This window comes from Benincasa hispida, chromosome 12, assembly GCF_009727055.1.
Source record: "Benincasa hispida cultivar B227 chromosome 12, ASM972705v1, whole genome shotgun sequence".
NCBI classification, from domain to species: domain Eukaryota; kingdom Viridiplantae; phylum Streptophyta; class Magnoliopsida; order Cucurbitales; family Cucurbitaceae; genus Benincasa; species Benincasa hispida.
In genome coordinates this window covers 32,535,426-32,549,928 of record NC_052360.1, presented here as the reverse complement: position 1 = coordinate 32,549,928, position 14,503 = coordinate 32,535,426, and the positions used below count along the sequence as shown (strand labels likewise).

At 35.1% G+C, this 14,503-nt stretch overlaps 1 protein-coding gene across 1 annotated transcript; it reads left to right on the top strand.

Annotated features, from left to right (window-relative positions):
• The first annotated feature begins 11,666 nt into the window (after positions 1-11,666).
• LOC120067487 lies at positions 11,667-12,137 on the top strand. Its single transcript, XM_039019040.1, has one exon. The coding sequence runs from the start codon at positions 11,667-11,669 to the stop codon at positions 12,135-12,137; it is 471 nt and encodes a 156-aa protein (XP_038874968.1).
• The last annotated feature ends 2,366 nt before the right edge of the window (positions 12,138-14,503 follow it).

Genomic DNA, 14,503 nt, shown 5'->3' with positions numbered 1-14,503 from the left:
CATGACTAACTTATTTGGCCTAGTCATCCAAAAATACAAGCCATTTTACCATTATGTTTAAGAGTAAATAGAATCTTAATAGTAGAGACTAAAGTAAACATTTTTAAAAGTTCAAGAACTAGAATGAATGTTTTCGAAAATTTGACCAAAATAGAACAAGATTTAAGGTTTAGGGACCAAAATAGAATTTAAACCATATTATTAGGTTTAAATAATACTTTGGTCTCCTTTTGGTTGTTGTTCATTTTGGTTACTATACTTTCAAAAGATTCATTTTAGTTTCTTTACTACGAATTTTAATTTATTTTGGTCCTTATACTTTCAAAATGTTCATTTTGGTCCTCTTTCAACTTTGGTTCATTTGGGTCATTGAGTTTAAAAAAGGGACAATTTAGTCCCTTGAAAATGATATAAGAATGAAAATGAATGGACTAAAATAGTCATTTTTTAAAGTATAAAGGTCAAAATAAACATAGTACAAAAACCAAAATGAACTAAAGTAAAAAAATACAAGGACCATAATAAAAATATTGAAAATATAGGAACCAAAATGAACGAAAGTTAAGAGTATATGAACCAAAATAATATTTAAACGATAATGATGGAAGGAGTTTAATTAATTTGGTACATTAAACGATAATGGTTATATTTTTAAAGGAGTTTAATTAATTAACCTCCAAAACAAAACATTGTCACCGTTTTTTTTTTTTTTTTTTTAAACAAATACATGGGGTAGAGTAATCGGAATTTAATTAACATCTAAGATTTGAGTTCATTAACAATTTAAAACTGTCTTTAATTTCACCATTTTTTAATGTTAAAAATAATCTCAGTTTAACAATATATATATTTCAAACAACTCTGAAATTGCTTGATAGCTTCTCTATATTGAACATTTAGTATATATAAAGTTTTCATTTCATAAGTAAATTTCTTCTTCTCATTACTTCGTATGATTTTTTACAATTTTTTTAAAACTAAATTTTGTTATAAAACAAGAGAATATCAACAAAGTAGGGAATGAATGTGTTCTTTATTGGCTGACTTATAAAAAATGTCCATACATTTTATATTTTGGATTAAAAATACCTCTAAACTTTCAAATGTTTCAAAAATACCCTTAAACTTTTAAAAGAAGTTAAAAAATACCCTTAGTTTTGGATAGAAACCGTTAAAATTTTGTTTAAAAAATACTCCTGAAGCTTCAAAATTTTCAAAAATACCTTTAACATAAAAAAATTTAAAAAATACCTGCACAATTGGTATATGAACAAAGTTTGTTAATACATCGTTGCAAAATAACTTTGAAATTAAAAAAAAAAAAGTTTTAAAATGCTCATAAGGTTAGCCTCATGATCAATTTGTTTGAAATTTTATTAAATTAAAAAAGAACCAATTTTAAAACAAATTATAAAGATATCCTAACTTTTTCATATAAATACTCTAATTTTTCTCTTAATTATTCAACTCTTAGCTTATATCAATTTTCCCAACAACTAAAATAAAAAACAAAATTTAAGTTAAAACATAAAATCCCACAAAATTCTAAAATAAAAATATCTCTTTAAAACCATACCAAAACGATAAATAGTTAAACAAAATGTATAATTGGTTATTAACACACAATTAATAAAAGAAGGGATGAGAGAAAAGAGATTAAAAATAGAGAAGTAAAATGGTATTAACGACTTGTGTTCATATAACAATAAGAGTATTTTTTAAACTTTTTTTTAAAAAAAAATTTAAGGGTATTTTTGAAAAATTTTGAAGGGGTATTTTTGACCCAAAAACTAACAGTTTCCATCTATAACTAATGGTAAGAGTACTTTTGAACTCATTTTGGAAGTTTAAGGGTATTTTTTAAACTTTTGAAAGTTCAAAGACATTTTTGACACAAAGTACAAAGTTTAGGGGTAGTTTGTATACTTTAGCCTTCTTTATTCAATTGTATACTTCAAAGGTCTCAATGACCACTATTTATTGAGTTTACAAGTTATTGAAATGGTAAATATAAGGATAGGATAATGGGGAAGATATTGGAAATAATATTTGGGGATGTGATGTGAATTCAACCTTAAAACCATTGCATGAACCCGAGGGAGCAATTATAAGAATCAAGGCAAAGAAGATTCAAGAGACTTTCACACTACATTTTCAAAAGCTGGCAAATTCACAAGAATTGACAAATAATTTTGAGCACAAATTTATATATAATGTTAGTTCAATGAGTCAAGAAGAGAATGACATAAAGATGACACGGAAAAGTCTTATAGTTTTGAAGATAGCATGGAGGTAAAAAAAAGTGTGCAAATTTTGTGAAGCAAATACTGTCAAATGTGCACTGCATGGGAAAATGTGATGTCAAACCTTGTCAAACATGTACATCTACTTTGCCACCTTCTAGAAGAGATATTTAAGACAATTAAAAAACTTTCTATATTTTTAGTTTTGCATGTTGACTTATTAATTAGTATGCAATTAAGTTTTAAGTTTCTAGGTCTTATTTTTTATCATTTGAAACTAATTTGTTTGAATGACTTTTTGGTTCTTGGTCATATCCACAACCATCTGGCCTTTAAAATAACTTATAATGCTCTCGAAAATTTAGATTATGGATCTAAAAAGCTTTTGCATATTCAACCCTTTGGTATTGCTTTTTCTTTCCAATATTGCTTTAGATTTGATGTTTAAATTGTTAGGTTTTATGTCCTAAAACTCGTGGTTTGTAAACATTAAGAACTTATTCTGAGAATTCAATAAAGTTGTTATTGTATATATTGTTTTTTAGAAATCCAATAAACCTAAGCCCCTTGACTATTATAGAATTTGATCAATCCTTTTTTCTGTCGTTAAGGTGGAGAACTGATCTCCCACCCGTTGTCCACCTTGCTTGGCCCTTCCTCTAAGACCCGAGGCGGAGGGAAAAATCCGAGGTACTTTACCAAACATGAATCTTTCGATTCATTTGGCAACTCGTTTTAAAAAAATAGGATTTTGTGTAATAAGTTTTTGATATAGAGTTAATGGTATTTCATAACTAATTGATTGAGCAGTAGCTCGTAGTACTTGAACTTTATGTGGAGACATACAAGTGGATCGAGTTCGAGTAGATAGTCAAAATGATCTATAGTATATGAATAAGGTTGGGTACCTTATTCTGGTAACACTATTGGATGCGGCCTACTCTGTAGTTGTTACAAAGAGTTGTAAAGTGCTACATACGAAGTGATCCTAATTCGTGCATGTTGGGACATGAGAAGTGGGAGTGTCCTGTGCAAATGAGTTTTGTGCAAGATCGGACCACGAAACCAGTCACTCTTATTTTATAACGCTGTTTACTATTTAAGACAGACTATTTCAAAGCGATGACCTAGGTGACTTAACCTTAGTCTAAGCTAACTATGAACTCTTGTTTATTCAGGATTATCCTTTAATCTGCAAATGGTGAGAGTAGACCAATTGCCTCTGCTCAATAAGCTTACCATTTTGGGGATAAGACTCAGTGCATGAATAGCTGGGAACATAGGGTGCAAGAGGGAATTCACTCATACCCGATTAGGGTTAGTAGAGAAGTTGTTTCCTTTAAGTGCTGATTCTGGGTCTTGAACAAGAGACTCACTCTCTCTTTGGCCTAAGAGGGATTCGATTTGTTGATTGGATCACAAATGAATTGTTCATTTAGGGGATAAATAGAACTTAAGAAACAAGAGGTAATTTCGGGGGTAAAACAGAGATTCGACCCAACCGTTAATTACGGCAACTTGTGAAAGGGTTAACTTACTAATCATGGTTATATCGAGTTGACATAATATATCTACAGTGAGGGGAGTTCATCTATGGCTTTAGTGGAAATTGCCCATTAGTTAACAAATGGGGGTAGGTTGGTCTAATGGTTTAACCGATTAATCTTGGATCGTTGAAGCCCATGATTTGTAGGTCCCGCGAGGTCCCCTATTAACTTCGTAAATGGATAAGCTTAGAATAGTGCGTGATAAGTTAATTTGAAAGTGTTCAAATTAGAATTATATGAATTTGGAGAAATAATATTTAAATATGATTTAAATATTTGAAGATGGAAGTGTGTTAAAATTTATTTAATATTTGATATTAAATTAATTAGAATTATTTAAATTGTTTAATAATTATTTATTAATTTTATTAAAGAAAATTAATTTTTTAAAATTAATAATATATTCATTTTTATTAAATAAGATTGATTTATGAAATCAATTTAGATAAAATTGAAAAAGAAAACAAAAATACAAAAGTTGGAAAATACTTTTTCCTTTGTCTTCTTCTACTAGCTCACCAACAACCCACATTAACTCTTCATTAACTTCAAGCATGAGTTGCATCTCATGCAGCAAACTTCTTTGCATGAATGTCTGCAATATATTGAAGATTTTGAAGTTTTTTGAAATGATTGCAACCGAACAAATTTTAGAGAAAAATTTGAGAGAAGAAGGTTGTTCTTCTACTTGGTTGCTGCTGTGAGCTTCTCCAAATTCCCTTAATTCCAGCTTATTTTGAGTCCCACTACTCAATATTGAGCTTTAAGAGGATAGTAGGGAAGATCTTGGGGTGGTCTATGATAACGGGCAGAAATGCACGGTATTACAGCACAAAGTTATAAAACAATGCAGGATTGTGACGGTAAAAATATATAATATTGCATCCAAAAGTATTAAGTTTGCAACATTGTGATCACATGCGTCCATCGCATTAAAACAGCTAACTTATGTATTTTATGCAGGAAAATGCGTTGACGCAAGGCGAAATTACGATCCAAGGAAATTAGCGTTCGAGCGCATAAGAGATTGTGACCGCAAGGCTATGCGATCGTTTGTGTTCGTGAAAATCAGCTTAAGAAGGTGGCCACATAGAGCCGGCGCATCAAGGTGAAAGCTTAATAAATCACGATGGGACAGAAAGCTGATGACGGTCGATTCCGAATTAAGTTGACAAGCCGTTAATGACATACTATAGCAAGTACACTCAACTTTTTGGTGAAAAATATTCGACGCATCAAACAGAGAATTAATGACATCCCATCAGTGCAATCATTCGAGAGAAAAAGTTCTTCACCATGAAGGTCTATAAATATCGAAGGGCACCTTCATTGAAGAAGTTCGCTTAGTTCGGAGAGCTCACCATATAGAAGATAGTTAGCCTTGTTCATAATTTTCTTTTACTTAGAAGGTGGAAGCGAGTGACGGGAAAATACACCAAGAGATCGTCTTGGTTAACTCGGAAGAGAGCCGGGAAGCGTCAAAATAGAGAGAGGGCCAACTCTTGCGAAAGCAAGAACATCTTTTGTGCAAAATAGAGATAACTCAGTGTAAAAGCCTTGAGAAGCAAGATATTGCTATCAGGCTCTCTACCTTTATTATTCCATTGTCATTTTGTATTCTGAACTTATTTATAAAATGAAAATTTCATCTTTATATCTGTCTACCCTCTTTACAGTACGCATGAGTAGCTAAACCTGTCGAATGGGTTGAGAAGCACTTAACTAGCATAACCTGGGATCTTCATTTTATGCGATCATCTTGTCTTATGTATGCGTCATTCGTCCTTTAGAGATACTTGGGAGGGTAGTCTAAGGATAGAATCTAGGTTTGGAAAAGTCAGATTAGAATCTAGGCTCGGGAGAGTCAGATTAGAACCACATAATCAAGAGATAGAAGCTTAGGAATAAGTTATGTTTGCTATTAACGCATCGTATGCACCCTAGAGAGAGGATATGATTGTATGCGGTCACCTTGTACTTGTGTGCATCCTTCATCATCGCATAGGCAAGAAGTAGAGACTAAGGAATAAACTCTATAGACATCATCGCATACATTGCATGCGTCCTAAAACTAGAAGCTATCGCATTTGCATTGGAAAATGAATTGCTGTTGCATGAGTGTAGCATGATCGCATAGCTTGAATGCATTCTTAGGAAACGCTAGCTAAAGATCTTCTCAACCCGTTCCTCCGCATACTCATTGTATCTTTCGCATTATTAGCTCTTTTCTCAAATCCGCTGCATAAACTTAATATCTTTAACAACAAACCAACCAACACATTGATTTATTTATTACCGCAAAGTAATCGAAATTTACCATCGCATACTGTGTACTTATTCCCTGTGTTAGACCCTGGGCTTACCAGGCAACTCAATAGGATTTATACTTGGATCTTGCTGAGAAAACTTGCATGCACAACGCATATTCCACCATCGCATTTTACACCATTATTTCATCGCATTAAACAATGTCATCAGTCTACAACAAGATTCTGCAAAGATTTGCAACTGAATCAAAGCTTAAAGGAAGTTTTTCAAAGGTATGTCATGAAACCCATTTATTTTCTGTTGAAGCATGTTTTCTTTTCTGCTAAAATTAATGAATTAGAGTGCGTATAGATCCTGGTTTCTTCCACTGCGCATTGGTAAAAACCAGCATAAATCAATTCACTGGATTAGTCTTGATCAAGCTAATTTTGGAGTGAGTTATCTTAGGATCTAAGAGTGACCATCATAGATTCTAAGTTTGATCTAAGTTAGCTTTGTTTGTGAGTGTTTACAAAGATCCTAAAAGGACTTATAGCTTTGCACCCAACAAACGTTGCGGGTGCTAATCAGGATATATAATCTATGGACATTTATATCTAATTCAAATATTTGTAACACTCCCCCTTAAATGTCCATATTGTATAAAATATATCTCGTTAAAACCTAACTAGGAAAAACCCAGTAGGATAGAAAGTTAGAGAAAGAAAAGAGTAATTATTCATATACTTTAATATCTGCCTCATTAAAAACCTTACTAGGAAAAACTTATGGGACAAAACCATAGTCAAGGAAAAAAGAGTACAACACATTTACTCCCCCTTATGAAAATAACACTGGATAACTCTTAGTTGTCAGATACAAATGTAGTGTGTTAACTTCTTAAATGTTGTTATATGTAATACCTTTGTCAATAAGTCTTCCAAGTCATCTTCTGAAGAATTTTTTTGAATTTTGATGTTGCCTATTTTATGCTTGATCATCTTCATATAAGAACACTATTAGTTTGCCTCGTAAATCATCAAGATTCCAAATGTTGGGATTAGTGCCCTAAATTTCATGGATCTTGTAGTTTGTAATCTTGTATAAACGAATTGTTTAAATTAATGAAATAAAGAGTTATTTGTGCATAACTCAATCCAATAAACTAAAACCCAAGGTTATTTAATGTAATTTGAACAATATGTGGTAGATATATAGGTGGATTATGTTCAAATGATAATCTAAATGGTTTATAGTATAAGTATTGAAGGGAAACGGGATCGGATCCTAGCCCTCAGTGGAAGTGTGTTTCACGTAAGGCCGCCTTCGCGATTCGATTTTTACAATCAAACAAAGGCGTTATACTAGAAGGAAACAGATAAACACGTAAACTAGCATGCTTCTAGGGATTAGAGTTAGAACGATTCTTACCTTTATAGATTCCCTAGCGCCACGAACAAGCCTTTCTAAGGGTTCAACGAACGGATCTCCAAACAGTCTCGACCACGAACAACTTCTTGAGCCACCCATGGATTCTGACAACTTGTGAAAAATTGTTCGCATATTGACATCCCTGATTGCGTCATGATAGAAACCTTTTATAATGGACTAAATAGAGCCACCCAGGCAGTCGTAGACGCCTCTGCAGCTGGTGACTTTATGGACAAGAAGTACATAAAGGCTAAGGTTCGAATTTCAAGGAACGTAGATGACTGGGTGGATGACGACTACATGAGCCGAAATGCTGAAAGAAGAAAAACAAAAAGAGTGATAGTACCAGCAGATGCGGTAAAGTCACTAGCCGCCCAGATGGTCACAGTTACTTTTCTTCTTTAAACTATGGCAATCAACCAAGGAGTGCTAAATAGAAATGTTGTGTTGGGAATTGTATCCTAAATCTCCTTGTAATCTCGTAATTTGTAAACTATGTATAAACATATTGTTATTAATAAAATAAGTATTATTTTATAAGTATATACTCAATCCGATAAACTAAGATTCGAGGTTATTTTATGTAATTTAAATAAGTATGTAGAGACATACCAGTGAATCTTGTTTAAATAATAACCTAAATAGTCTGTAGTAGATGGATAAGACTAGGCACTTTATCCTGGTGACACCACGTATACGACTTGCTTTTTAGGTGTTACAAGTGTTGTAAAGTGCTACAAATGATCTGATCTTGATCACTCATATAGAGACATGTAAGCGGGGGTATCCTATACAAAGAGTTTGTATAAGATCTGACCATGAAATGATTAGTCTCTTTATATAACGCTGTTAATAATAGAGACTTACATTTCACTAGGATGACCATTGTGACATGACCTGGATCCTGAGTGAGTTGTGAACTCCTGCTCATGAAGGCGGTCCTTTGATTTGTATGGGTGAGAGTGACCAGATTGCCAACTCAACAAGCCTACTATTTTGGGGATTCGTCTGACTGGGGAGTTAAGAAATCAGGTACATAAACGAAATTCACTCCTTCCTCGATGCAGGGGCAAATAGATAAATTACTCCTTTAAGGGCTGGTTCCGGGTCTTAAACATAGTGGCCACACCCTCTCCTGGCTCGAGAGGACTTGGTCATAGTGGGACTATGACTTATTGTTTATTAAGGGAATCAGTGGTACTTAAGGAGTTAGATGTAACTACAGGGGTAAAATGATATTTTGGCCCAGCTGTACTTATGAGCAATTTGTGAAGGGTCATTGCACTATTGATTGGTTACATCCACAAAAATTTATCTGTAGTGCAAAGAATGCAGCTATCGATCTTTAGTGGAGTGATCGACAGTTATCAGATGTTGGGTAAGTTAATTAAAGAGTTTAATTAATTATCCGAGTACCCTTGGAGCTTCAATCTACAGGTCCATAAGGTCTCCACTGCAGCTCAACAGAGATTTAATCTTTAGATTAATTTGAAGTGTTCAAATTAATTAAGAGAATTAATATGAGATATAATTAATTATAATGTATTTGATACACTATGAGAGGAAATGAATATGATTCACATACCAATTACATGAATGAGATTCATGTAATTAAATATAAATATGATTTATATTGAGAGGATTAAAATATGTGGATATGATCCAAATATCATTTATATGGATGAGATTCATATGAATAGATTTAATATAAATGTGATTTATATTAAATGTCACGTATAGTTAAGAGATAATAAAATCTATAGTTTATGTTGTGTTTAATGTAATATAAAACTATAAATTATATGTTATATTTGATATAAAATATAGTGTACATATAATAAAGTAGTTATTATATATTTTATTAATTTATTTGAAATTAATAAAAGGGAAAGAGTTATAACTCCCTCTCCACATTCTCTCAAATGATAACTAACTAGTGATAAAAGAAGTTGAATAATCATCTTCTTAATTCAAGAGTTACAGAGAAAAGTTCTTTGAGAAAACTTCCTTCTAATCCTCTCCTTCTCTTTCCCTCTACCAAGGATTCAAGCAAAACCTACAACTCCTGCTTGAATTCTTTAATCCCAAAAAGAGAATATAAAGGATTCTCAACTGGTAGTGTCCGTGCGTGAAGAAGAAGGAGATCCAAGAAGAAGGAGTTCTGTTCATGATTGTTTGAGGGATTAAAAAAAGAAAGGTTCTTCAAAGATGATATCTCTTGAACTTGTTTCTTGTTCAAAAGCATGCTATAATTTAATATCAAATACATATATCTATTGTATGTTTACAGTAAATTTTATCTTCAATAATTAATGGAATTTGGACAATCCGCTTCCGCTCAAGGATCTCCTTAGGTCGAGATTTCCTTCATGTTGCGCAACTGAACATAATGACGCAAGTTGTGGCAGTAAGCTACATTCAATGTGGGGAGCCCCACTCTGTTGAAGCTTGCCCATAGGACCCGCAAACAACATTCTTAATTCATAACAACACGTTCAGTAGCATCTGTAATCTGGGTTGGAGGAACCACCATAACTTCGTGTGGGATGGAAACCTAGACCAGTCTGGGCAGAGAAATTTGCATCAGAATCAGCAAGTTCATAGGGGAAACACTTTCGGGTTCAACCAGTAGCCTCAAGGTCATCAGCAACACCTGAACCGAAACCAATATAATCACAACTAGGCATCAAGTTCCAACACATCATCGTCTTTAGAAGTGCTCCTCAAGGAGTACATTCAGAAGAATGATGCGTTAATTCAATTGCAAGCCTCTTTGATATGGAATTTAGAGGTCCAAGTAGAACAGCTTGCCAACGATTTGAAAAATAGCAACCAGGATCTTTGCCAAGTAATTTTGAAGCTTCGAGAGGAAATGGAAAAGAACAGTGTCAAACTATTACACTGCGCAATGGAAAAACTACAAACCATGCGCCAACTGTGATCACAGAAGCAAATCCAGTTAAGACTCCCCCTGATATAAGTAAAAGAATCCTCCACAGATATTGGACCTTCAATCCTCAAAGAAAGAACCATGAACTCTGACTAAACTACCCCTACTTCGACCAGTGATTTGTCTACCTCTTCATTTAAATCTACTGATCAATGTCTTGATAGTATACCAGTACATAAGAAAAATTCTTTCCAAGAAACCAGTCCAGAGCTTGCATCGTAAGCACCTAAAGCGTCTAATGAACAAAAACAAGCAAGAGAAATCTTGCAAGTCCCACCGCAGTTCCCTAGCAGGCTGAAAAGAAAAGATGACATTCGATAATTTAAAAGATTTCTGGATGTCTTAAAGCATCTTCACAACAATATACCTCTTAACAGATGCCTAGTTACATGAAATTGTTAAAAGACACCCTTGCAAACAAACGAAGGCTGGGTGAATATGAAACTATCACACTAACACATGAGTGTAACACATTATTCAAGATCCATATTTCTGAAGATTGAAAGATCTGGATAGCTTCAATTTTCCATACTCGATCGAGGGAAAAGAAGTTGGCAATGCATTATGCGACCTTAGCGCAAGCATCAACTTGATGCCGCTCTCTATTTTTAAGAAGTTAGGAATCGGTGAGGTGAGGCCCTGTCTCTTATACACATCTAGATGTGTATAAGAGACAGGTCCTCTAGTGCGACTACTTCTGGCCTACTTTATTCAAAGATGCCCGAGCTCACGTCGTAAACTGTGATCGTTGCCAAAGAACATGCAACATATCGAAGAAGAATGAAATGCCTTTAACTTCCATCCAGGAAGTCGAATTGTTCGATGTATGGGGCATTGACTTTATGGGCCCCTTTCTAGCTTCTGAAGGTCATCAATATATTCTGGTTGTGGTCAATTATGTCTCCAAATGGGTAGAAGCCATCTCTTGCACCAAAAATGATGCGAACACGGTGGCGAAGTTTCTGAAAATGAACATCTTTTCGCAGTTTGGAATTCCTCGTGTGTTAATTAGTGACGAAGGTATGAACTTTATCAATCAGATCATCTCTAACCTACTAACGAAGTTCAATGTCAATCACAGGGTTGCCACTGCCTATCATTCACAGACAAATGGTCAAGTGAAAGTCTCTAACAGGGAAATAAAGTCCATCTTGGAGAAGGTGGTCAAGACCTGCAGGAAGGATTTGGGTGCAAAGGCTTGATGAGGCTCTTTAGGCCTAATGCACGACCTACAAAATTCCCATCGGCATGTCCCCATATGCACTAGTGTATAGGAAGGCTTGTCACCTTCCGTTAGAATTGGAACACAAGGTGCAATGGGCCCTAAAGAAGCTGAATTTGGATCTACCAAGCACAGGAGAGGCAAGAAAACTTCAATTGAATGAGCTAGCTGAATGGCGAACTACCGCATATGAAAACACCAAGCTCTATAAGAAGCAGACGAAAAGATGGCATGATAGTAGGATCTGTAAGAAAGATTTAGCTATTGGTCAAAGAGTTTTGCTATTTAACTCCCACCTTCATCTTTTCCTAAGTAAACTAAAGTCATGGTGGTCTGGACCTTTTATTGTGAAAGGAGTTTTCCCTCATGGTGCAGTTGAATTATCAAGTGAGGATGGGGGCAATATGTTCAAGGTCAATGGTCAACGAGTAAAGCCTTACTATGGAGGCATGGTGAATCGCGTCAAGGAAACCATTGACCTAGCCGGGCAAGCCTGATCGCTTACATAGATGCACCCATGCGGTAACTTCACTCTGATCTTTTCATGGGCATCTATTCTATCTCTACTATGCTTTCCTAGATAACTTATTGATTTGCTTTATTTTTTATTTATTTATTGCTGTTTTGTGAATCTGCTGCATGTCCTCTACATTAACGATGATTTGACTTTAACTCTCGAATGAATTGTGTTAATCTATGCGATAATTTTTTAATGTGCGGCTGCTTGACCTTTCCGTTAATTCTTCATAACCGGGTAGAGTAAGATTTTTCAAGCCTTAACGTATGAATGTGAAAGGTTTATAGGTTACACTTTCAAGGAATCATTGAGTGTGCAGCCAGACGAAATTTCCTTTCATCTAGCCTGCATTTAATGAGAGGCAGACTTTTGAGATTCCTAAGCCTGCCGTTAATCATCTCTCTTCGACGATTGAGCTTCCCTTTTGCCAAGCCTATATACGCCTTTCTTATTCCCTTATTTCATCTCTTATTGAAATCAAAAGAATCCCTGAGCTCTTATGTTTTAGTGCTTTGTTCTTTAGAACCAACCCTTAGTTCTTTCTCTTGTTCCTTTCCCTTGTCAGAATCAATGGCTGACCAAAGCTCTAATCTCCTTGTTTCATCTACCTCGTCGGCTAGAACTCCATCATCAATAAGAGAAGTCGTTATTTTAGAGGCCAGTTGGCAAGCGTCAACTCAACCTAAACCTCTTTCATGACCACCTGTCAAGTTTAAAGCCTTCAAGAGTCCATTTCCCCATCCTATTGCTTCTTCGTCCTCCATCAGCCGAGAGGGACCGTGCAAGGAGAGTGTCCCTGCCACTAGCCCTGAAGTGGCAGTGTCCCAGCTTCCTACTGATAGTGAACTGAAAAGGAAAGATGATAAGGAAGTCTTTGGGAGCATCCTTAGTAACATGGACCGTGACGGAAGACTGCCAAAAGCAGGAGTCGTAAACTGAGGGTAGAGAAGGAAAACATTGATAAGGAAAAGGAAGATCACGAAGAATTGGAAAAGGCCAAGGAAGAAGAGGAAGAAAAGAAAGAAAGCTGAGAAGAAACAGCGTAAGAAGGAAGAAAAACGCTTAAAAAAAGAGGAACAACACTGACAAAGAGCTGAAAGTCTTGCCATCGAGGGAGAATTAACCACTACAAGGGTGGAAGAACACTTGGCGATAAAGATTATTGAGCCAAGTAAGCAAGAAACTACCATAATCCCTCATGAGAGGTTGGTCGCATTTGAGGCTCAACCTTGGGGACATCAAAAGGAAGAAGAAGAGATAACCACCACATTGTTCATTCGTCGATCAAAAGGACGGGCAACAGAAAAAGAGGCCATTGGTGCTGCGGACGCAACCCAAGTGACTAGGCCTAAAGTCACTGGAATGGGGTCTTCTATGGACCCAATAGATACGCAAGTGATTGAGTGCATTGAGAAAGAAAAAGAAGAATGAAAAAGAGAACAAAAAAAAAAAAGAGGCGAAAAAAGATCAAGCCCAATAAATCATCACATCTGGTAAATTGGTGAGGAAATTACATGATGAAGAAGTCCCTCGCATCAATGTGTTGGCCGCAGAAGAAGCCAAGAAAAATCTTGAGGACGAAAAATGCATTGCGGCTGCCTTAGAACAGTTTAAAAGAGAAATGAAGGAGGAGAAAGAGAAGGAAAGGAAGCAAAAAGAAGAAAAAGAAGCATGCATACGAGCGAAGGTTAAGCACAACAAAGAGCTCAAACAATAAGAAAAGGAAGAATGGGAGAGAGAAAAGAAGGAGAAGAAGAAAGAAGAAAAACATATTAAGAGGCAAAGAGCCCGGCTTGCCACGATTCAAGTCAAAGGCAAAGAAAAAGAGGGGGAAGCCATGTCTGTTAGGGTTGATGCCCTAAATCTCATACGGTTCTATAGTTTGTAAACATTGCATGAACAAATATTCTTTTGATTAATAATATATGATATTTTATTCACCTTATATATGAAATATATGATATTTTAGTTGCATTAACCACAAACCAATAAACTAACATCCATGGTTATCGTTATAACTTAAACATGTATGTGGAGACATATAGGTGGATCATGTTTAAGTGATAACCTAAATGGTCTGTAGTATATGGATAAGGATGGGTACCTTATCTTGGTGACACTATGAGTTTGGCCCGTTTTGTAGGTGTTACAAATGTTATAAAGTGCTATAAATGATCTGACCCTGATCATTCATGTATTAGACATGCAAGTGAGAATATTCTAAAGATCAGACCATGAAATGTTTAGTCTCATTATATAACGTTGTTCATAATATAGACCTTCATTTCACTAGGATGACCATAGGTAACATAAACTTAATCCTGTGTGAGTTGTGAACTTCTGCCA

Bases quoted from the DNA above. Each gene is read 5' to 3' on its own strand.
- LOC120067487 (XM_039019040.1), top strand. From the start codon at position 11,667: ATGTCCCCATATGCACTAGTGTATAGGAAGGCTTGTCACCTTCCGTTA.